The sequence below is a fragment of the Acanthisitta chloris genome, unplaced genomic scaffold, assembly GCF_000695815.1.
Source record: "Acanthisitta chloris isolate BGI_N310 unplaced genomic scaffold, ASM69581v1 scaffold23816, whole genome shotgun sequence".
NCBI lineage: Eukaryota > Metazoa > Chordata > Aves > Passeriformes > Acanthisittidae > Acanthisitta > Acanthisitta chloris.
In genome coordinates this window covers 1-23611 of record NW_008677904.1, presented here as the reverse complement: position 1 = coordinate 23611, position 23611 = coordinate 1, and the positions used below count along the sequence as shown (strand labels likewise).

At 37.1% G+C, this 23611-nt stretch overlaps 1 protein-coding gene across 1 annotated transcript; it reads left to right on the top strand.

Annotated features, from left to right (window-relative positions):
- Window positions 1–245: 245 nt before the first annotated feature.
- SNX6 (sorting nexin 6) lies at window positions 246–22302 on the top strand (the record flags this gene model as incomplete). The annotated part of the gene is made up of 12 exons (XM_009076701.1): window positions 246–350; window positions 2119–2229; window positions 3777–3898; window positions 5848–5971; window positions 7172–7267; window positions 8419–8524; window positions 10196–10271; window positions 11545–11584; window positions 12725–12811; window positions 13786–13945; window positions 14975–15060; window positions 21606–22302. Coding segments are annotated over 12 exons (1167 nt in total), but the record flags the coding sequence as incomplete, so codon positions are not given.
- Window positions 22303–23611: the final 1309 nt, after the last annotated feature.

Here is a 23611-nt window from a genome sequence, read left to right as displayed (position 1 = left end):
AACAGTATGCAGAAATGAAAATATTGCACTAAGGAAAGGTACTGTAAAGGAAATCATTTGTATGGTCATTCATGCCATAAGGAGTGCTACTGGAATTTGTTTTCCTGCTGGAAATAATCTTTTAATGTTGGGTTTTTTTAATCTATTGTCAGCATTGCAGGATCAGGGTTCTTCTCAAAGGAAGAATAAAGGAAATATAATTAACTTTCTTTTTATTTAAGCTAAATAGATTTTTCTTTGTTTAGCTTAGAGCAATAAATGTAGATCTCCAGACTGATGCTGCTCTGCAAGTGGATATCTCAGATGCTCTCAGTGAGAGGGACAAAGTGAAATTCACTGTCCATACAAAGGTAAAAGTTTGGGTTTGTACACTGAACACTTTGTTAATTATATAGAAGAGAAAGTTTGCTTAAACTGTTTATTGAATCCAAGTGTTACGCAATCCAGAGCAGAATTATCTCATGTTTAAGAAACTGTGTAGCTGCAGTGCTTAAGAAAAAGGTGGCTAGAAAGTTGAGGTTAAAAAACTGTTTAGAAAAAAGTTATGTTCATTTTTTTGCATGATGTGTTGTTGTGCCATTCTCATGCTTATTAATTAGCCTGTTTGCAGGTTGAATCCTTAGTACTAATGAATATTCTTCAGTATAGATTTTTTATTAGATTTTAATGTAGTTTCAGATTCTGAAAGACATATTTCATAATGGAATTAAAACCGGGGCTCATTTTTAGTTACTGTTGTTTATGGCTTTTTAAAAATTTTTTTTATTTCATTTGAATGTTTATTGATTGCAGAATGACAATAATTGAAGTTGAATAAAATCTCGGGAGGTCATTTAGTTCCATTTCCTCCTTCACTCTCAGCATTAATTCAGGGTAAACCAGAGCACACTGCTCAGAACTTGTCCATTTGGGTTTTGAATATAGAATCATAGAATCATTTTGGTTGGAAAAGGCCTCTAAAATCATTGAGTCCAACTGTTAACCCAGCACTGCTGAATCCCTAAGTCCCACATCTATGTCTTTTAAATACCTCCATGGGTGGTGACTCAACCACTACCCTGGGCAGCTTGCTCCAGTGCTTGACAATCCTTCTGGTGAAGAAATTTTTCCTAATATCCAATCTAAACCTCCCCTAGTGTAACTTGAGACCATTTCCTCTTGTCCTGTCACTTGTTACCTGTTACAGATACCTATCTCCCTAAAACCTCCTTTCCGGTAGTTGTAGAGAGCAATAAGAATCCCCCCTGCCCCCCAGCCTCCTTTTCTCCAGGCTAAACACCTCCAGTTCCCTCAGCCACTCCTCACAGGACTTGTGCTCCAGACCCTTCACCAGCTTTGTTGCTCTTCTCTGGACAAGCTCCAACACCTCAATATCTTTCTTGTAGTGAGGGGTCCAAAACTGAACGCAGGATTCAAGGCGTGGCTTCACTAGTGCAGGACAATCACTTCTCCAGCCCCACTGGCCACACTATTGTTCATATAAACCAGGGTATCACTGGCCTTCTTGGCCACTTGGGCACACTGCTTGCTCTTGTTCAGCAGCTGTTGACCTGTACCCCCAGGTCATTTTCTGCTGGACAGCTTTCCAGCCACTCTTGCCCAAGCCTGTAGCACTGCATGGGGTGGTTGTGACCCGGCACTTGGCCTTACTGAACCTCTACAACTGCTCTCAGCCCTTGGATCCAGCATGTCCAGGTCCCTCTGGAGAGCCTTCTTGCCCTGCAAGACATAACTCTTCCACCCAACTTGGTGTCATCTACGAACTGATTGAGGGTGCACTCAATCCCCTAGTCCAGAGCATTGATAAAGATATTAAACAGAACTCCCAAGATTAAATTGATAAAGATATTAAGCTTGTCTCCAAGGGCAAAGACCTCTTTAGGCAACCCATTCCAATTGATTACAGCACTAATTAAGATGAGAGTAATTACTTCTGTACTAACTTTTTTTGTGTCAAATCCTTACTTGGATGATTCAGTTATTTTTATAGGGATATTTTTGTTGTTCCTTCAAGGTGCTTCTCATAGAGTAATAAAAAACATTGTATTTTGTTGTGTGTTTTTCGTTGTTTGAGGGTTTTTTTGTCCCCTATAATTCTACCTCCTTTTCCCCTTCTAGAGTTCCTTACCAAATTTCAAACAAAATGAATTTTCTGTTGTTCGGCAACATGAAGAATTTATTTGGCTTCATGATTCTTTTGTTGAGAATGAGGACTATGCTGGCTATATCGTAAGTATTGGTGTTCTTTTGGTTTATATGCTGTACCAGAAATGCTTGAGACTACTTTTAATGCAGTGGAAACCGCAGATGTTCATTCCTTCTAAAATCAGATCAGCTGCGCTAATAATTAATTTTATGCAATTACACAAAATTAATGGTTGAAGAAGAGTTACAGTAGTTATCATACTTTCTTGCCTTTCACTCCTAAGGCATGAATGACACTCCTAAGGAATGAATGAGTAATTTAGTCTGTCTCCAAGAGTATTTTTAGACCACCGTGGTAAAAGTGTGGGAGATAGTTGAACTGTATTACCTGGTGATACTGTTTTTGCAAGCTTAGTTACAAGTTTCATGTTGCCTTTGTTTTAGCTGGAAGGGCAGAGTGAAGTACTTAGACTTTTCCAGTTTTTGTTGTAAAGATCAGAATCATTTTACCGTAAAACAGAGGGGAAAAAACAATGGAAATATCATGTAGGACCTCAGTATCAAATATCAGAGAACCTCAATGCACAACTTAATAACTTACGTTTTGAAGTTTATTTCAGGCCTCCAGGAACAGAGGTCTCAAAATAGTTGCCTTAATGATACTGCTACCAAAAATGGGTGCTACTATTCATATGTTAATTGCAGATAGGAATATTTGTCATCTTGGCATGAAAGTTAGGTATTCATTTTGTATTTGGGGGGTGTCTGCTGATTCAGAAGGTAAACATATTTCTAATTGATTAGTGGGCACATTGTAACGAATATGATCTGTGAGGTGTCATACCAATTCTATGATAGACTTTTCTTAGTCAGCAAAGCTATTTGAAGTGGCTAGACCTTCAGTGCAGTAATAATTAGTTGCAGATAGCTGAGTGTCTAGGTGGTGAATTTTTCTTTTTTTGTGATGTGTGAATGTAATGGGCAAATATCAGTGAACTAAGATTTAAGCATAGTTTAGCTTTGTTTTGTGTCCCTTTACTGACAACAAATCAGGATTAGTTAGACTGGTGTTTTCTCTTTCACTGTTACTGTATTACAAGATTAACCTAGAGACTTGTTTACTGTGTGCTTTTTTATTTGAACAGATGTGTCTTTAATGTCAATAGTGCTTCCAGAAATAACCTAGTGCATGCAAACAATAGGGAATGGTTTTCTTGCTTTAAAGTTTGAGGAGTTATAAATGGATGGTGTGAAAACGATAGTGGAATTCTTTTTTTTTTTTCTTTAAACAAGAAATGATCCTTACCATATAAGCTAAACCAAAACTAATTAGAAAATAATGATTCCATGTTTTAATTCATTGTCATGGAAAAGCTAGGTATTATTTGGTTTCTGATGTAATTAAACTCAAGCCATTAGCTAATATTTTAGTAATCTTCAAGGACGTGTGACCAAAATTGGTATAGTAAGGCAGCACGTATAACTCGGGAATGAGAGACTTCATCCAGAAATGCTGTAATGAATGATGAAAGAGACAGATGTATCTTAAAGAGCTGCAGGCAGTCTACAGCTCCTGTACTGAGTGGATGTTTGAGAAGATGAGGAATTAAAAAAATCGGATTCAATTCCAGATTCCGCCAGCACCACCCAGGCCTGACTTTGATGCCTCGAGGGAGAAATTGCAGAAGCTTGGAGAAGGGGAAGGATCAATGACTAAAGAGGAATTCACCAAGATGAAACAAGAACTGGAGGCGTATGTAGACTTGATTACTACTTCATTTATTTATATCCTGAAACTTTTGATGCTGTTTGCTGTCCCATGTTTCCAGTTTCACTGTAATGGTTCTCTGTAAGATACAGGCTTGAGAATCCAGTTGCTGCATAACCAGGGTTTATCTTAGTGATCATGATCAGTGCCATTAGGAAAATTGTAGAAATAATTTTATGGAAGATCTTACAAAACAGGAAAAAAATATCGGCTTGTTCTTGAGCATTCTTTTATAAGAAAGGAAATAGTTAGATCCTTTTCTTCACAGAACATCCGCAAAGGGAGGCAATAACCTTTATCTTTTTTAGTTCTGGTGTTCCACATTTTATAAGCATAACAAGATGTAAGGTTATACATGCAGTGATTGAGGTAGGGGCTTTGCATGTGGTTGGTACTGTAAAGGTAGATGCCGACCTTCTGTTCCCCAGGAAATACAAAGGAAATACAAAGATTACTAGAAAATACTTTTTTTGACACTTTTTTTTTTTTTTTTAACAAGGAGAACACACTTCCTGAAAATAGTATTTTCCCTGACTGTGATTTTAATTTATATTGAAATATCTTCTCTGAGGCTTCTTGTTCCATATTGAGTTACACAGTGAAGTTTCTCCTTGCTTCGTCCATTTTCCTTATCATGCATTCACTTCTTTGATCTTTTTCCTGTCATTGGTTTCAGTTTTCAAGTGTATATTTACGCTGCTTCTAGACTCCTTCTATCAAGAGCTCTGAATTGGCAAGAAAAGTACATAGAACTCTTAGAACTGCTGCTTTGTCTCCGAACTCCAGCTGCTGTGAGCAAATGTCTTAAAAAGCTCTGTATTAATGATATGTACAACATAACTTATAGCAGAGTAGATATACACTTCATATGCAGAAAACTGGAAATTAGCAAAACACTATAGATTTTAAAGAATCTGGTTTTCCAGCGGCCCTGATCATGATTCTCTTGTGGTCTGGTTAGGGGTTGGATAACACAGAAAACTTTGGGTTTCTTCTACTGCCACCTCCATCCTCTGCATCCTCCTTTTTTGTCTTCACTGAATGACTACTACTCTCACTGAGATCAAACATCTCCCAACACTGGCCCTGCTGGTTTGCTGGTATGTAAATCTTAACCTCCTTGCACATAGTGGAAGGAAAAGTGTTGATTATAATTTCACTGTTTGACCTCAGAATGGGAAAAAGAGCCCTTTCCTCATTTTTAGATGAGCTATTCATTGAATTTGCAAAGCAAAGTGAATTCTAGCAAACTTATTTTGATAAGAATGCCTTCCTCTTAATTAACTCACAAAGGAGTAATTGCTTTGAGGTTGAGTTGGCTGAACTGGGCAATGGTCTGATGGTTATGGTTAAACGTGATCTTTTGGCTGTACCTACCAAATGCAGCACTTCTTTTTAGAACCACTGTGAAGCAAGACATCAATGCAAGCTTTGGCTCAAAAAGGCTAGGTGCTTTAATGTGGAATAAAAGGCTATCTAAACAGCTAACAAAACTACTTGAACATTTAAATAAGTAAGGAGGGTGCAAAGGGGCAAGGGGATGGAGATGGGGAGGAAGGAATTTGCACATCAATACATAAAGCCTAGTGGCTGTAGTCTGTACCTCTGTTTCTTGATTTTTGGGGTGCTGGGGAAAGGACAATTAAATGAGGTTACACTTTCAGCAAACCAGTGTCTGTTAGCTAACCTTAAAAATTAGAGTGTATTTGTTGACTCTTCATTAAAAGTCTCTCTGTAATAAATTTGGGCTTCAAATTTCCCCCTAGTATTAACATTATACTATTATGTCTATATCAAATATTGGAGTGATAAACTCTATTATATCAGCTTACAATTTTGTATCCTTACTGAGGATCTCTTAAGCTGCTCACTAGGCTCTCAAACTTAATTGCTTCATAGGAAATTCTTATGTCTGTCTTATTTCTTGTTTTCAGTGAATATTTGGCAATATTCAAGAAGACAGTTGCAATGCATGAAGTGTTTTTGTGTCGTGTGGCCGCACATCCTATTTTGAGAAAGGATTTAAATTTCCATGTATTCTTGGAATATAATCAGGATGTAAGTATTAAAAACTGAATTGCTGGCAAGAGAAATCAAGATGTACTTTTATGGTAGGATGAAAAATTGATTAAGACTGCATTACCTCCTGGAGCAAATTACATCAGTTCCTTCATACCAGACATATTTGTGTTGGAAAAGTTAGAAATCCATTTAGCCTGTAGAAGTTCATTTTGTGTCACCTGGGGAACCAAATGCACTATGTGCTCTAACCTCAGCATCAAAAATATTAATGGAAATCCAGTATATTTTGCATTAAGATGAGCTTTTGGTGATGATGTCACATGACATTACACTTCTCCACTCTTTGAAATTTTGTTGGTCGTTGTTGCAGGGAAAAATGATTCAACAAAGATAGAACACTAATTTTGAAGATTTGGAACTGTGGTTTAAATTCTGTTGCTAACAAAACCGGAGAGAATTTCTCATGAAATGTTCTGATAAGTGAAGTAATTTTGTTAATGATGTAGGTGAAAATTTGGTTAATGTTTTCCTAAGTGTTGGGCGAGTGCGGCTATCCATGTTACTTACTGAGTTGAGGGAGACAACTTTTTGGGGTCATAACTCTTTGATGTTGGAGTTAGTGGTTGCTTGTATTCTGCAGACAGTTTTTAGTTGCTTTTTGAAATTGCAGGAATCAACAGTAAATGAAGAAATCTTTATGAAGACTGGCTTGACTGCATACCTGCTTAATTCAAAATATGTTCCAGAAGTTCCTCTGCTGGTTGATGTAGAAATATTTATTGGTTCAAGAACTCAGTTTACCTCAACTGAACAAATTTAGATGGACAGGAAGAGTCTGAGGAGTCTGAAACCAGCATTATTCTCTGGAAGTCAGAGATCTGCCATTCTACACTTAAGAGTGGACATGGTTACATTAACTGAGCAGCTATACTGTGCATGATAAATATTATTGATAACTGAGGTGTACACGTTGTACATTTGGTATTACCTGTAGGTGCTGGGGTGTAGACCATCTCTTTTTTCCCCTGGTATAGTGTTTTACATGATAAAGAGCAGTCTAATAAACGAGGTAGTCTGTCATTCTGAATGCATGGTGCCCTGTCCCCATTAGTGCAGAGAACAGGAAAACTGGTTTAGGTGTAGCAAGTTGTGATACATAGTTCTGTTTAAATTTTTTATAAAGCTTTTATTGCCTGCAGAAAAGGAATGAACTTGATAAATGAATTTGTTTTTCAGTTGAGTGTTCGTGGGAAAAATAAGAAAGAGAAACTTGAAGACTTCTTCAAAAATATGGTTAAATCAGCAGACGGTGTCATTGTTTCAGGAGTAAAGGTGATTACACCTCAAGAATTAAAATGTATTAACATTTTTCTTCTCTTTTTTAAATGAAGCAGAATTTTATTTAGCTACAAAAAAGGAGATTTTATAGTGATATATAGCTTAAGAGCTAGTGGCAGACTGTGGGGAAAAAACCTGTGGCCTGGGTGGAAGATAACTGAGAACTTGCTTGTGTGAAGGAGGGTGTTCAGTACTCTTTTCTGTTGTATGAAATTAAGCTTTTCTTTAATCCATAGATAATTGATAATCTGGGGGTTTTTTTGTTCTGGGCTGCCATTTAATGTAGTGGGAAGGAGAACTAGGTTTGACAACTGCTTCTGTTCAGAAGTTACTAACACATCATGAATTTTACCAGCCTTGTAAAATCCTTCTACTGTTTCAAAGCTAAGAGCATCAGTAAAGGTTTCCCAGAAGATGCAAGAATGTAACTGAGACAAAAAAAAAAAATTTATAATGAAAATTCGATTTCATTTTAATTTTTCCAAAAGCTTTATGATTGATTTTATAACAAGCATAAGTTCTGCAGAGGATGATTTTTTATCTCCTTTCTTTCTAGTGGTAACTTTGCATTTGGTAGCAAATTACAGAAGTTTCTAGTTGTAAAATCTTGAGCTTTGAAAGTGCTGTTGTAGGCTATTCCATGCTATTGAGCATCTGTATTATTTTAGAGGGTTTAAAAACACAAATACGAACCAAATATTTCAAATTGTAATACAGAAAATAGTAAATTTTACCTACATTTACCAAATTGAAATCTGTCATCAAGTTGAGTGTTCTGAGCTAGGAGTGCATGTCATCTCTGCTGTGACCACAGCAACTGGGTGACTTTCTTCCCCTCTCCCCTTTTTCTAGGTATGTGTCCTTTTATTAAGTACTTGACATGTATTCTATTTTTCTGTCACCCTTTGGTAGTTAGTAGTGGAATTATTTCATTCACATTTGTTACCTAGACCTTTAAGATGCTTGATACAAATTCTTAGTTATTCTTCAATTCTTAATAAAACTTCAGATCATGATATAAGTGAAGAATAAATCAGCTTGCATAAGTGGTGTTCTAGGCAAGAAAAATAGATTGTATTTCATGTCACAGCAACAGCAGAATGTGAAAATTTACTCTGCTCTGCTTTGGGGTTTTTTTTTAATAGGATGTGGATGACTTCTTTGAACATGAAAGAACATTCCTTGTAGAGTATCACAACCGAGTCAAAGATGCCTCTGCCAAATCTGATAAAATGACAAGATCACATAAAAGTGAGTTCTTTTTCTAGGGTGAAAATAGTACTAGTTAAAGAATACAGAAGTTGTTTGTGAAGCAAAGTAATTTTAACTTTGTTTTTTGCATGCAAAAAGTGAATGATTTTCTCTAAGTATACCCTACAGGTAGTCTAAAGAAATTTAATCTGACTTTCAAAGTTTAGCCTTTGCCGTAGTAGACTAGTTGGAGTGACAACAGCCTGGTGTCACACTGAAGTTATTTTGATTGTTCATGCTATCTGTTTGAAGGGAAACAAGCTCTATGTATTGATACTTTTTGAAGTCAGGTGTAGAGGTGGGTAATGCAGCAGTATGTGTGGTTTTGCTCCTAGTGAAGCTGTTCCTGAGTGGATGAGGTTGCATTCATCAGAGTGCAATTTCTTGGCACACTAGGCTTTGCATTACCTTGCTAGCAAAGTTATCTCTGCTAGTAGCAAACTCCTATTTGGTCTGTTCTAGATTGGCTTTCCTTTTTTCATCCTTTGAGTGGAGACTGGAATATGTACCTTCAGTAGCTTGGTTTGCACAACCCCTTTTCTTTCTGAGGCAAGATTTTCCCCTTAGCTGTTGAGTTGCCTTCCTGAGCTGAGTGCTAGCTAATGCCATTTCTGGAAGCTCTAGATAATCTTCTCAAGTGCAGTACATTTATTGGAGAAAATGAAAAAATCTTTGAGTTAGGACTATTGTGTTTGGTTTAGGATTACTGTGTTCTGAGAAGCTCAGAAAAAATCTGACTTAATGCTGCCCTTGATTTTAAGTTTCTGTGCCTGGATTCTGTCTACTTTCTTGAAGTTTGTGTCTGATTTACAGATTCTGTCTTTGCTGTCTACAGTAATACAATTCACACAAAACCAGGTTGCAAACCTTCTATCAATCTCTGTTGATAAGAGCTCTAAAGTGGATATTGAATGAGACATTAAACCAAGAATTTACTGAGCTCTTCAGGTGCTTCTCTTGCTGTTGCATGAAGACGAAGTCTTTTGTAGCTTCAGTATCTATGCTAGGAGATGGGGAGAGTCAGTTATGGCTTAATGAACTACTAACGGACCCTGTGTCTTCATTCTGTTCCACCTGAAGTGGTTTCTGGTGGTTTTGTTTGCTTTCTTGAAATGAAAACAACTTCATTCATGGTAGGTAATGCCAAACACCGTTTACATAGTGAGAAAACCTTTTATGTTGGTTGTAGAACCAGGAAAATTGTTTGAAATGAGGTTGTAGAGAATCTGATGGGAAACGATCGATCAAACTCGTGACAAAGCTTCACTGGTTTTCAGACTTAAATGACATAGTATGTTTATTGACAACTTTTACCAAACTGCGATTTGGGACAAATGACACTTTATGAAATCCTGGCTAGAGGAGTAGAGCTGGAACTTGGGAAGCTTTCTTGGGAAATGGGCAGTGTAGTTTATGGATGACTTTTGATTGATAGAGAGCTGCAGGGCTTGCCAAGACACTGCATATTTCCAGCAGAAAATCTATTTTTATGTTTAAATGGGAGGAATAGAAGGGAAGGTTAATAGCTTCCTCATACTATTCTTCTCTGTAACCAACGGCACATATATGTATGGAGTAATGAATTAGGTGGAAGTTTAATCTGTTAAAACAAAAAATTTTCAGAAAGAGGAGGAACGAGATAGTAAAACAAGTGCTTGTTTGTTTTTCTAGATGTGGCGGATGACTATAATAGAATTGGTTCTTCATTATATGCATTAGGAACACAGGACTCCACAGATATATGCAAGTAAGATATCGTTAATAACTTTTGGGGTAATTTGCTAAGTAGCAGTCTTAATGGTGACCTGCTGAGGTTGGGAGCTCTTGTTATGAGAAAACCAGAATTTATTCCAGCTATATCACGTTAAGAGATTTTCTTCTCTAGTATTCCATTTCTGTAACAGGCTGCTTTTAGTAATTTTGCTTTAATATTTGTCTGTAAAAAAAATAAATCTGTTATCTGCAGTTTGTAGAAGACTACACAGTTGAGATGGAAAGCTCCTCACAGAATAAGACAAATCCCCAATTCTTTCACCATTTTTAAAAAAAATGTTATACATGCTTTGATATGTGCAGCAGGCACAGCTCTCAGTCTGAGTATATGGATTTTTTTGAGTGTTCCCTGTACCAACATCTTGAGAAATATTTTTGCTGTTCTGGCAAGTTTACTGCCTTTAGGAAAAGAAAGGAATCCACAGAGATTTCCAGAACTTTGAAAAAGCAAGAGAGTCTCTCTGTACACGTTTGCTCTTTAATCTTTCAGTGATTTACTTGAAGTTTGGTGTATCTGAAAGTAAAACCTAGTTAAGTAGCTCAGAGATGTCAATGATGGTTAACAGGGACATGTAGTTAGTGTGATGTTAGTGTCAGTGTGACGACAGGTAGGAGATGAAAGTTAGCTTATTAATTTACCTGAATTACAGTGATTCACTTCCAAATGTGGTGATGGCTTACACATCGGTTATTTTGATATAGTATTGATATTTGATGTAGTCTGTTGGGTCTCTCAGAAATTGCATCTGTCTTCTGTCAGAGGACTAATTCAGTCTGCTGCTAGACTAAAGTCTTGTATTGTCTCTTGTGATGAAGATGTGCCACATTGTTGCTCAGCCTTCCTAAATTCCGAGTAGGGCATGGATCGTGTTTACTGTGTGAAGAGAAGTACATTCAAGCTTGAGTGATACTTGAGCGACACTTGGTGATAGTATGAGACATTTAACCAGGCTGCCAGTGTTGGGGTTTAATTCACAGAAGCATGAAGAATCCTCGAGGAGCTGTGCCATTACTCTTTACTAAAAACCATCCATCTGTTATGCTTTGTTTGTCCTTTGCCTTTTCTTAAGTTGCACGGTTACCAGATGTTTGAAGTGCTACAAGTTGAAAGTAGTATGTTGTCTGAGCTCTGTGAATTACAATGCCTTTGCAGTCTGTATTGCCAGATGCAGACTATATTGTGAGCTCTAGAAAGTAATTAGATTGTTCAAATAAATGCTGCAATATAAGCTGTTTTCTTTGTACAGGTTTTTTCTGAAGGTGTCAGAGTTATTTGACAAAACAAGGGTATGTACTACGAAACAGACATCGTCTTTGTATGTTTTATGGATTTTTTTTTATGAGGCATTTAAGCAATATGTGGTACAGAATGAGAGAGCATAAGATTTCAGTTCATCTGTTTTGTAAAATGATTGATCCTTAGGAGTCTTCAGTCTACTAAATGTTTCTGACAGTCTTCTGTCTTCTATGTAATACACTAATAAAGTTGCTGTGTCTTTAAAAGCTTAGAGATCTTCTATACTTGTTACTGGGTGTCACAGAATTTGTTATGGATAAAAGAAATGAAGAAATGTAATCCTTAATCCAAAAAATGGCAGTCATGCTGCTTTTTCCTGGAGCCAAGATCTGTTTCTGCAATTATTTGACTCAGAAATACTGCTGCTGATGCTTCTAACCAGATTTTTCAAATACCTTCTCTGTTTTGCCTTACTAGTTTGGCTTGGTAGAGGGAAGATGCATGGCATGTCTCACGAAAACTTGCAGACGAATAATGTGTGCATTTTCTGAACAGACAATTTCATCTGCATAAATATGTCTTTTAAAGAACATTAAGATAATTACTTGTTTTGACTCAAAATGTTGCCTTTATTTTTTTTTTAAAAATGCATTTGCAGACTGTGTTTATAAGTCCACAGAAATGTCTGCTTTAATACAAGCAAATAATTTTATTGGACTTTAAGACCATTTACAGTTTTACAATTAGCCTGCAAAGGTGCCATAAAAATTTGTTTTCCTTTGGTCTCAACAGCAACATAAAACTTCTTGTTCAACTCTTTGTACAAGTTTTTGTGTCTCTGCAGTTTTTCTAGTCTATGATACATAAAACTGATATTTGGAAAAAAAGTAGCATTTAAAATAGAAAGCCAGTTGTCAGTTATTGCCTGCACAGTAGGTTATTGCTTACATTTTAATACAAAGTCCTAATACTGCTTCTCATTTTGCATCTTTAGTCTGTCATTAATGCCTAATCTTAGTTTTTGAAAAAGATAGTCTGTCACAGACTGTGTGTTTTGCACTGGATTTATATCATACAAGTGAATACCCAAAGTCTAGATGTTTTTAAATTGATGATTTTACTTACTGTTCTTTTTTGTTTGTTTGTTTGTTTTGTGGTGGTGTTTTTGTTTGTTTATTTTTTTTTTTCAGAAAATAGAGGCTCGGGTATCTGCTGATGAAGATCTTAAACTTTCTGATCTTCTGAAATATTACCTTAGGGAATCTCAAGCTGCTAAGGTGAATTTATGGGGTTTTCTTCAGTGAAATAGTGTTTCTTTAACAAAAAACCAACCAAGTTACTTTGTTAGAGAAGCAACGAGTGTTTCTTTAACAAGAAAATAAAAAAGAGAGAGATAAGGGATCATCCTGAGAAACACATGGTATAGATAGGTAAAAATGATGTCACCTCTAGGGGAAACTTCTCTCTTAACTGTAAAACCTGTATCCTTTGTTGTGTATGAGGAGTTACAATGCAGCTGCTGACTCTGGCACTGACTGGAACTGTGTGAGCTATTTGTCAAGGCCAGATCATGCAGTATAATGAAATAACAGTGGAAGAGCTGTTGGTGAATTGTTTGTGTTTGCAATGTGTTTTCTGCTCGTAGACTGCAAACAATTCTATTTTTAAAATAAAATTGGATACTCCATATGATCCACAGCTGCTGATATGAAAACACATGGGCCAAATTTTATCTTCCATGCCTACATAAAATTTAATTCTTATTGTTGTTTGATGCAAGAAGAGCAAATTCTTCCTTACGATGAGGAAGCATTTGACAGAAAATGTCTGAAGTTATAAGATCATAGCAATAACTGTTGCACAGAAAAAAATGTTACTGCTTCTTCTTGGGCCCTGTGTGTATTTCAAATACATAATCTAAATATAGTTTGTTTCTAATCTAAGAAGTTGTGAAATTTCCCATGATTGTCACTTCTTAGGCTTTTTGGAGCTTCATTTAAGCCATCTGTTGCCAGCTTCTGCCAGACAAGATACAGACCAAACAGTATTATGTTGTGGGTCTGATCCAGTGTGGACATTACTGTGAGTCGCAGGATGAAGTAAAGTGAATGCAAATAATTTAGTAAAAACTGCAATTCACAAGAAAAACTAAAATTAACTGGATTTTTTTTTATAATTACTTGGTGTATATAATAAAATCCTCAGGTGGAGTATTAAAAACTCTATACAACCTTTATGCTTTTTTTTACAGGATCTCCTATATAGAAGATCTAGGTCACTAGTGGATTATGAAAATGCTAATAAGGCATTGGATAAAGCAAGAGCGAAAAATAAAGATGTGCTGCAGGCTGAAACTACTCAGCAAATATGCTGTCAGAAATTTGAGAAAATTTCTGAATCGGCAAAACAAGGTATTTGTGTGGTCCTTGATCCTGTGTTACTACTTTAAAATTAACAGATTTTAGGATGTTATTAGTGAGAACAGATTTTTGTACTGTTTCCTAAGCAGGACTATTATCTTTTAATCAGATATTTAGTTACTTAAGAAAGTTCAAATTACATTTGTCTTTGTCTCCTCATAGCTCCATTTGGCAGAGCAAAGTCTTAAGTGCAGATTATTTGTTCAGCTCTCTTTTTCATCTGCATAAGCTAGGATACAAAATGATAATTGCTAGCAGTAATGGCAAACAGATCTTTTAAAGTGTTGTTGAAATTCCCCTTTTGGCTTTATTCATTTTTCTGTGAAGGCACCAGTCTGTCACAGATACCATACTACATTGGAGAAGGGAGAAATAATGAAATCAGATTTCACTGAATTACAGAGCTAACAGAGAAAAGGAGCATTGTTTACATGTTGCTCTTTTCTGGAAACTTAGTCTTTTTTTTAGGCTAAAGCTGTTGGTTAGTAGTCATCTGACTTGACATTTGGGGCAGGTTTGTTCAAGGTTTAAACACTATGCTTTTCTGTTCTTATCATCTAAATGTTGTTTGAGCCTGTAAGTCTGGTTAATGATTCCTGTAAATGAGATAGTGGAGAATGAGTGATCCCTGTTAGCCACAGAAGTATATGCAGAAAACATACTGTTGTTCATACTAGTTTTAGCTTAGTATATTCCCTAAAGACTTTCACGTATTGGCTTTGAAAGAACAGTACACACGGAGTAAGAGAATTAAATGCTAAAAGCATCCACATTGCAGGCTTTTTTCAAAAGAGCTTTGTGTCCATGAAAGGTTACCTAGAGATGAGGAACTGCAGTGTTGGTTTGCTTTCATCCAACACTGCAGCAGGTTTTTTGAGCCCAGAATGCTCTGAGATTAAACTCTATTTTTTTCTTTTTGCCTTCTGTCATCCTTTACTTCTTCCATCCTGAAGGAAAGTCTGTTAACAGCTGAGGCCACTAGCAAGGATCTTGTTAATGAATCATGTTTATTTTCTATAGAACTGATAGACTTTAAGACAAGAAGAGTTGCAGCATTCAGAAAAAATCTGGTGGAACTAGCAGAACTGGAATTAAAACATGCTAAGGTAATTGTGATCCTTTTTGGCTTATATTTCAACTGATTGATTAACCAAAATGGCTACATCTGTTGTGTGATACGTCACATTCAAGGAATTCAGAGTTAAGCATCATCCAGAAAGGTGAACTTACTTTACCTATACTTTTTTTGCTTGTTATTAAAGAATCTTTGAGAGGTTGGTATGCTTGAGGTGCCTTTGGAAAACTCATCTCCTTAAAGACAATTTTGGCTTCAGTTTTCTTTAGTTGTTTGATATTTATAGCTGCAGTTTGAAAACCTGCCTATTTTTAAAACTTCATCTCACCATTTTACTATGAGATAGGAAGCAGTTTCTCCTGTTATCCAGATGTTGGGATTTGATGTATAGGATAGGTTAACTATTAAGCATGAGATCACACAGGCCTGTCTGAAGTGAGATCAGTGTGGTGAGTATGCTTTTTGAACCTTTTTATCTTTAAAGTGTTAACAAAAGACGAATGTTGCAGATAGATTTATGTTTTTATTTTTTCAGGAAAGCAAATTTTTGTAGGAAAAGATTTTTAAGGAGCCTACACTGTCCTTAAATTTCACAATGTATTTGATTCTTTTAATCTATATGAAATTGATCTTTTGTTTAAAACGGGTTAGCTGCTCTGATTTCATAGACAAGTACAGCACTTTTGCTTGAACAGTCCTATACCAGGAGGCAGCTTTCTTCTAAAAATCATCTGTTTATTATTTCTCATTCTTCTCACAAATCTGAAACTGCATTGGTTACCTAGCTGTGAATTACCTCAGAATATATCTGTTGAAAGGACTAGTTAAGTCCTAAGGCTAACTAAGATTAGTTGCTGCTTTACACTCTTTTCAGTAGTGATGACACTGATTGTTTGGACTTTTTTTTCTTTTTTTCTTGCCTTTTTTTGAGTCTTTGTAGGTGTAAGTTCATCTTAATGGGCTATTTAGCTGGTAAAGCAATCAGTAAGGTGTGGAACACTTTACTAGTTTTTCAGATGAACAGTGCTTCCTTTAAGTAGTCCTACTAACAGTTATATTTGCAACAGTTTTTATTGATTTTCCATATCATGCTTTAATAAGGAAATGAATCCACAGTGCTTCTGTCCTGCTTCAGTCGCTGACTCTTCATCATCTCTTGTAACTGACCCTTGCTGAAGTCCCTGCATGCCTTGCAGCAGAATGCTTAAACAATGTCTCAGTCTTCTAAAGTATCCTGAAAGAATCACTTCTGTTAAACTATGCAAGTCACAATCATGTAGCAATATTCTTTTGAATTCTGACAGCTAATAACAGCAGAAGGCAGGGGGAAGATGCTTAAATTTTGTAGCTTTCAACTTACTTTATTTTTTTTGCTGTTGTCACCACAGCTAAAGTTCTTCAGATAGTGTCTCAGTCTGTGACTTACCTTGTCTTAATAAATTTACTGATGAATATATAAAGCTGTAATAGAAGCTTTGAATTGTAGTTGTTTCTGAAGGTGAATTTTTTTTGCTGGCCCTTTTCACCTGCATCATCATGGAGCACAACATGCACTAGACAGTTTTGAATATTTAAAGCTCTACAATATTAAAGGTCATATAACTAGGGGTGACAATTCTTGAAATGTTAACAAGTATGGTGACCTGTTGAATGAAAAGATACTAGGTTTGAAAGTTCTCTTTTTCAAAGCCTGTGTTTCATACTTAAAACAAGTTAAGCTGTTATGGATGGATTGGTTTGGTTACTGTGGTGTTCTTTCTATGGATTCTGAGTTAGATTATTACAGATTTTACAAGTGCAATAGGTCATATTTTTCAATATTATATAATGGGAAGTGTTCCTATTAATGCTATAATCAGCATATTTGAGAACAGTCTTTTGGATAGGTTTCCATTAGTCTGTATAGAGTATTGAGGGGTGAAATGGTTTGGTGGACACTCTCTGAGGTAGTTCTATAAAAGGAAGGAAAAAAAATTAAAAGACTTTGTGGTGTTTTGTTTTTTTTATAAGATAGCATTGTGCCCTGATGTGTGAAGAATAATGTTAGGGGAACATGAATGCAATGCAAATCAGAACAGTGCTCCCATTTCAGGGATGCTGGGGGAGGCCTGTTTGTGGCTGGGTTAAAGTGAGTTCCTCTTGCAGTACAGCCAAAAGAGGGCTGGTAAAAGATAAAAAGAAGGCTACATTTTTTCATGTAGGCAATGAATTAATTGAGTCAGATTAAAAGCTCCTTGCTTTAAGGTTCTGGACAAAATGCTCTGATCCTGTGGCAGTCCCTGTCTTTCGTGCTTTTGCAGCTATGGGAGGCAGACAGCTGAAGTTCTGGCAGCACCAAAATGTCAATTGCTTGGTCAATAGCATGTGGAGCACAGCACTCACAAACTTTCCAACAGGACTTGTTATCCAGGTCTTAAGTGTTTTTTCCAGCAAAAACGATAAGTGGGGAGGGGGTCTGGGAACAACAAATAACACTGTTGCAAGCTTTTGCTGGAAGTTTTCTGTTGTGGTTTGGTTTGGTTTTTTCTGCAACAAGTACCTCCAGACTAGGTGTCAAGCAGATACATCTTTGTCTGAATTTGTCTATCCATGTGTCTTCTGGACTTGGAGTTGCCTGGCACAGAAAATGTGGAGGTGAAATATGATGTAGCAATGGGTGCTTGAACTCCATGGAGTGGCCACAATGAAAGCTGCTGCATGACTTACTGTAAATTTTTTGCTCTGTGCAGAAAGGAAAACACAAGTCCCAAAACAGATTGCTGCACTGAAGAACTGAGAATGACCAAAGCACTGAGATAAAGCTCTGAGGCATGGCTTGCACTTTGTGAGCTGTATCTTGCTGTGTAGCTTGAAAACACTGGAGATGATTGGGAAATCAAGCTTTTAGTAGAGCAGATATTGTATATACTACTACTAAGTGCACCCTGTCTGCACAGTTATGTTTATACTACTTCCCTATAAAATACTTCTTTTAATCTGCTAATATCCTCTTAGCCTTTCTGGATTGCAACACAAGCCTTTTGAGAAAGCTAAAAATCAGAGTGTTGGTTGAGATTACTTTATGTTGATGCAAGTGCAGACTGCTGCCAGGAATGATGATGATGCATGGCTGTTCCTTTCCCTTATGTTGGCAGTATTATGTGTGCAGCTGCACAGCAAGGAGGAGCTTAAAGTTGCTCTGGGGTTTTCTGTGCTTTACTTTCACCCTTGTTTTCACTGCATCTCTGGTATCAAAACACACAGTTTTGGTTGGGAAGGTCGGCAGTGTAAGAGCTGCCTTCTTAGCAGCAGCATATACTCTAGATTTACTTAGAATAACTGCCAAACTGCAGCTTTAGATTCTCCTTGGTCTCTGACCTACACTAAACTGGTGTTTCCTTTTCTATGGCGTTCTGGCTGATGATATCCCTAGGTAGTGCTTAGCTTCTGTTTTGCTAGCTCTTGTGTTTCTTCATGCAGCTGTAGCTAATGTAAGACCTAACTGTTTGGCCATTTTAGTGCAAAAACTGCATTTAGTGTACTGTTCAGTATCTTAAACAGTTGGATTTTGAGGTGGTGTTGTGTTGGACTTCATGTTCAAGAAGGGAGGCTTGATAGCTGATGAAACTGCTAAGGTTGTAATCATATACTTAGAGCATTTATACCCTTGGCTGTACATTTAGAGTCTTTTGACATATGAATTGTAATTGAGTTAAGACAGCCACTTTCTTCAAATAAAAAGTAAGAAAAATGTAAATCTGCTTGTCCACAAATATTGATACATATGCTCTTGCCTCTGTGGGATTTTTGGAAAAGGAATTTGTTGTGTTACTAGCAACAGATGTCTATTTGGAACTGACAGAAGAAGGAAGTAAGCAAAATCCAGTGTTAAGAGATTTGATGAAATGTTTTGTCAGTAATTCTTTCTTTCCTGAAAAGGGTGTTTCTGTCACTGTGGTTCTGCCAGTAATTGTAATATCTACAGCTTAGGAGTTTGAGCTGGCAAGAAACACTTCTCTGAATCTGAATGTATAGGACTTCCTCGAGCTGTGCTGATATGTCATATGCTGCAGCCAGAAAGAGTAATGGCTCACAGCCTCTATTGTCCTTGATTTATTACAATTTTAATAAGGTGGTTCTTGTGAACTTTGTAAATTCAATCTAATGAAAATGAATGAAGTGCCTATTTGGAAAATTTTAGTAGGCTGTCTGGCTGAGTCTGGAAATGACTGATGTGTAAAAGATGGCTCACTGCTTGAAAGAGGTGAATATGTTTAATTAGCCCATTTCAATCTCAAAATACAGAAAATCCACCGATTTTCCCATGTTCATAATCAGACAAGGGAAAGAAAGTTAAGTAAAACAAGGAATTAGTTAACTGCTTCCCATGGGCAGGCAGGTGTTCAGCCATTCTCAGAAAAGCAGGGCTCCATCACACACAATGCTTACTTGGGAAGACAAATGCCATTACTCCAAATGTCACCCCCTTCCTCCTCATTCCCTCCACTTTATCTGCTGAGCGTGATGTCATATGGTGTGGAATGTCCCTTTGGTCGCTTGGGGTTAGGTGTCTTAGTTGTGTCCCCTTCCAGCTTCCCATGCAGCCCTAGCCCCCTTGCCAGCGTGGCAGTATGAGAAACAGAAAAGGCTGAGTAAGATCTGCTCAGCAATAACATCATCATCTCTGTATTATCAACACTGTTTTCAGGACAAATCCAAAACACACCCATATTAGCCACTATGAAGAAAATGTACTCTATCCCAGCCAAAACCAGCACAGATGTCTTGGTAGTGCCTTTTTTTTTTTTTTTTTTTTCCGAGTGCTACGTAGTGGCCTGTGAATTGTAAATGCATCTCCTGCTCCTGCAAGAAGATGGTTAAAAGATTACTGTCACACTTTTGTTGTAGGTAACATGTGCAGTCTACAGGTATAGTTCAGACTGAAGATTGAAGACTTCAGACTGAAGTATTCCTTTTCATTCATTAGTTCATTACAGCCAATAGCAGCTGTTCAGTAACAGAGACCTTAGTTTATGGATCTTGTACAGCACAAAGATGGGCCAGCAAGTCCCAGTGTGTCTCGTCTGTATAGAACTTGTTCATGTCATGGAATTAGAAGCCTTCTAAAAAATAGCTTGTGACTGTTGTCTGCCGGTATAGGCATAAAAGCGTAAAAAAAGTTGTTGAAGCTGTAACTGAAAATGCTGCCTTCTGGATAAGAGTGCACTGGATAAGACAGATAAGGATTCAGTAGGCATAACTGGAAATCTTCTGCTCTGAAGCCTTTAAATTAGTTAATTGCTTAATCTGGATTATAAGAACCTTAATGGGGGATCGAATTATGATTTCTTACCTTTTGGGGCTGAGGGATGAGTGTCCTTCTGCTTATCTACCACAGGTCACTTGGAATGCTTTCAGCTGAAAAAGTAATTACAAATTCTTTATACTTCTGTGGACGGTTTATGAAAGGCATGCGAATCACAGCTACTTACATGCTTTTGTCTGTCTGAAGTTTTCTTTACATGTTTCTTTTTGCATCCAAAAACTTTTTTAGAAGTAAGCAGTTTCTCCCATGTTCATAACTAGGCATTCAGACTGCACTGTTCCTGCATTTTATCCTAACCGGATAGGAATTACTCTTACCACTGTCAACAGGCTAACATTTTTTTCTTATGCAGAGATTTCAGATTTGGAAACAAACCTGGTACAGCTATTTTGCTTGTAGTGAATAGCTAGTAGTTCAAAGTGATCTAAGCATAAATGAATGCACAAACCAATGTGAATATTGCGAATACCAGGTTGTTTTGGTGGTTTTTTTCTGCAGAGTAAATCTTGGCTTGTCAATGACATTTGCTTAATTCACAGTTCTATAAGTTCATTCAGATACCTGAAAGTCAGCCTGTATGTTTTTATGGTGGAGTCAGAATGCTTTTAAATAAGATTAAAAACTGTGTTTGGAAAGAAGGACAGAGCTTGACTAGAGATAAAGAGGAATTAACGTTCTGATAATCACTTCTGTAGCTTCAGCTGTAATGGCTAAACTCAACTTTGCTGGCTAAATCACCTGGCTAAGCATGTAAATCAGTCTGCTGCCTTTCAAACAAGGCCTGGCCTTGAACAAAGCTGTGAGCTCAGATGGCTGTTGTGAGTGAGGAGATCCTGAGTGCTATGAATTGTTTAATACTCCCGGTGAATTCAGTATTGAGTGTGACATATGAATATATATGCTTTTGTGACAAAGTAATGGTAATGCTAGCTAAAAAATTTAAAACATTGCAACTGTGAACTTCATTGCTAAGAGTGTTCTGCAGTGAATAGTTTTTGTGGCCAGACTAGATCTTTAGGCAGAAACATGAAAAGGGTACTGAAGTGCATATTCTTGATCTCAAGTTGGCTCTCTTCAGTTATATGACGCAATATTCCAGCATTCCAAAGCGCTCTTAAGGTAAAAGTTAACTTGCACAAATATTTTTCCACAAGCTTTTAATACCTGTCTGTTCTCCTTTAGTGTTGTCCCTGATATTTGCAAAGTATCATTCTGTCACAAGCGTAAGAGAAAGAAGGGAAACGTGGTCACATTTTTCTTTATCTTTGCAGGGTAACTTACAGCTTCTGCAGAGCTGCCTGGCAGTGCTAAACGGTGACACATAAGCTCCGCTCTGTCCTCCCACTGACAAGGGCTGCCCTCCTCTGGATTTTGTTTCCATGACTTCAAATAGGCATTTACAGTTCCCTGGAGAAAACATTTGACAAAGTGCACATAAGCAAGCTTCTTCTTTCAAAAGAATAAAACACACACCTGGAAAGTAGCTCCAGCCTATATGAACAGCATACTTGTTATACATACATATTCATGTTTATTTAATCATTATATGCTTTCATTGTTCAGAAACCAAATGCTCGGGTTTTGTGAAAATAGCCAATATAATAATGTTCATGTTATGAATACTATGATACGGCTGCAATCTTATTTACCTTTGTAAGTAATTTCTGAAGTTCACCATTTGAAGCACATTATTCAAATGGACTAAATATTACCATTAGATATTTGAATATTGTTACTATAATGGCATTGTATACACTGTCTTAGTTTTTTTTCTCCATGTACTGATATCAAGAAACTTATCTTTTTTTTCAATTGTGAACATTTCTTAGAAATTTTGGAGAACTTTGTGTAACCTTTATAACTATGATTTAAAAAGAAAAGCAGATGCATTAGTATGTTTGCCTTAACTTGTAGACTAATCCAATTATTGTAAAATAAACCATGAAATCAATGATTTTTCTAAAATTATGCAGACATTGTATCATCTGTAAGCTTAATATTTTCTAGTAAATTAGATTAATTTAATTAGGTTTTTTCTCAATTCATCATGTAAAACCACTAAGTATTGGATTGGTCTGACACTACTCGCCCAGTACTTTTTCACTTGCATTCTCAGGTTTATCTGTTTGTCTGTGACTTTCCTATCCAGTGTACTTAAATTGTTTTGAGCTTGGTGGCTGACTCTGCAATTTCTTTGGCAGAAATACTTTCAGAGAACTTCTTGGGTTTCTTTCCAGAAAGGGGAAATGAAGTAGCAGAAGGAAGTTCAGAAAGTGCATAAAATAGCAATGAAAGGTAATACTGCCCCACTTTGATACAAATAAAAAGTTTTGCTTCAGAAAATAAAGGGAAGGTATCCCCAATAAAGGAATGCGTGAAAAGGATCTCGTTCTGCTAACTGGACCTAAAAGTTAGAGCTATGAGTCCAGTTTTATTAGTTGTATTGATTTGTCTCTCTTACTTGAACCATGAAACTTTTCCAAGAGGTGCTGTTCTGTTGTGTGATTTCAGGATGTTGTAAAATTCGACTTTACTTGATGAATTGCTTTTCACAGTGGGATTGTGGCTTTATACGGGTTCGTAGGCCTTCAGTGGAGCAGCAGAGTCTGGGGTGAATGGTATGTTTGGAAGAGCAGATTGGGGTAAGGACCACAGGTCACTGTCTCTGTGGTTACAGATGCCCTGTACTGCAGCACAGAGGTGTGTGGTTTGTTTGGGTTGGTTTTTCTCTGAGTGAATTGCACAGTGTAATAGTATACTGCCTGCTACCTTGCACATCCAGATGTTGCAAAGGCAGAGAAGTTTGCATTGTGCATTGATTCGTGTACACATTGCCTCAGGCTGTTGACAGCTCATCTAGTACAGGGAGTACTCCCAGCAATGGCTACTACACTAATACTGTGCTGTTCATCTTCCAAATATAACAGGTATAATTCCTAAGGAACTCATCTATAAATAGACTATAAGGGACAAAGCTGACAATGTATATACAGGTAACAAAATTGTAAATATTTTAAGTAGGATGTGGGAACAGTTTTTAGATTAGTCCGTGCTGTTCAGTGTTACTAGCTCATTAAACTTTTTTCAAGCCTCTTGGTATTGGGTGTGTCTCTTAACGCTCTAATCCCGGCTCGGGGACTGCGGAGAAGAAGATTTAAAACGTGACCTGAGGACTTGCCAGCTACAAGGAGCAAACGGGAGAGCGCCCGGCACGGGCTGGGGCAGTGCGGGGCTGTCCGCGCGCTGAGCTGGGCCGAGCCGGGCGGAGCGCAGAGCA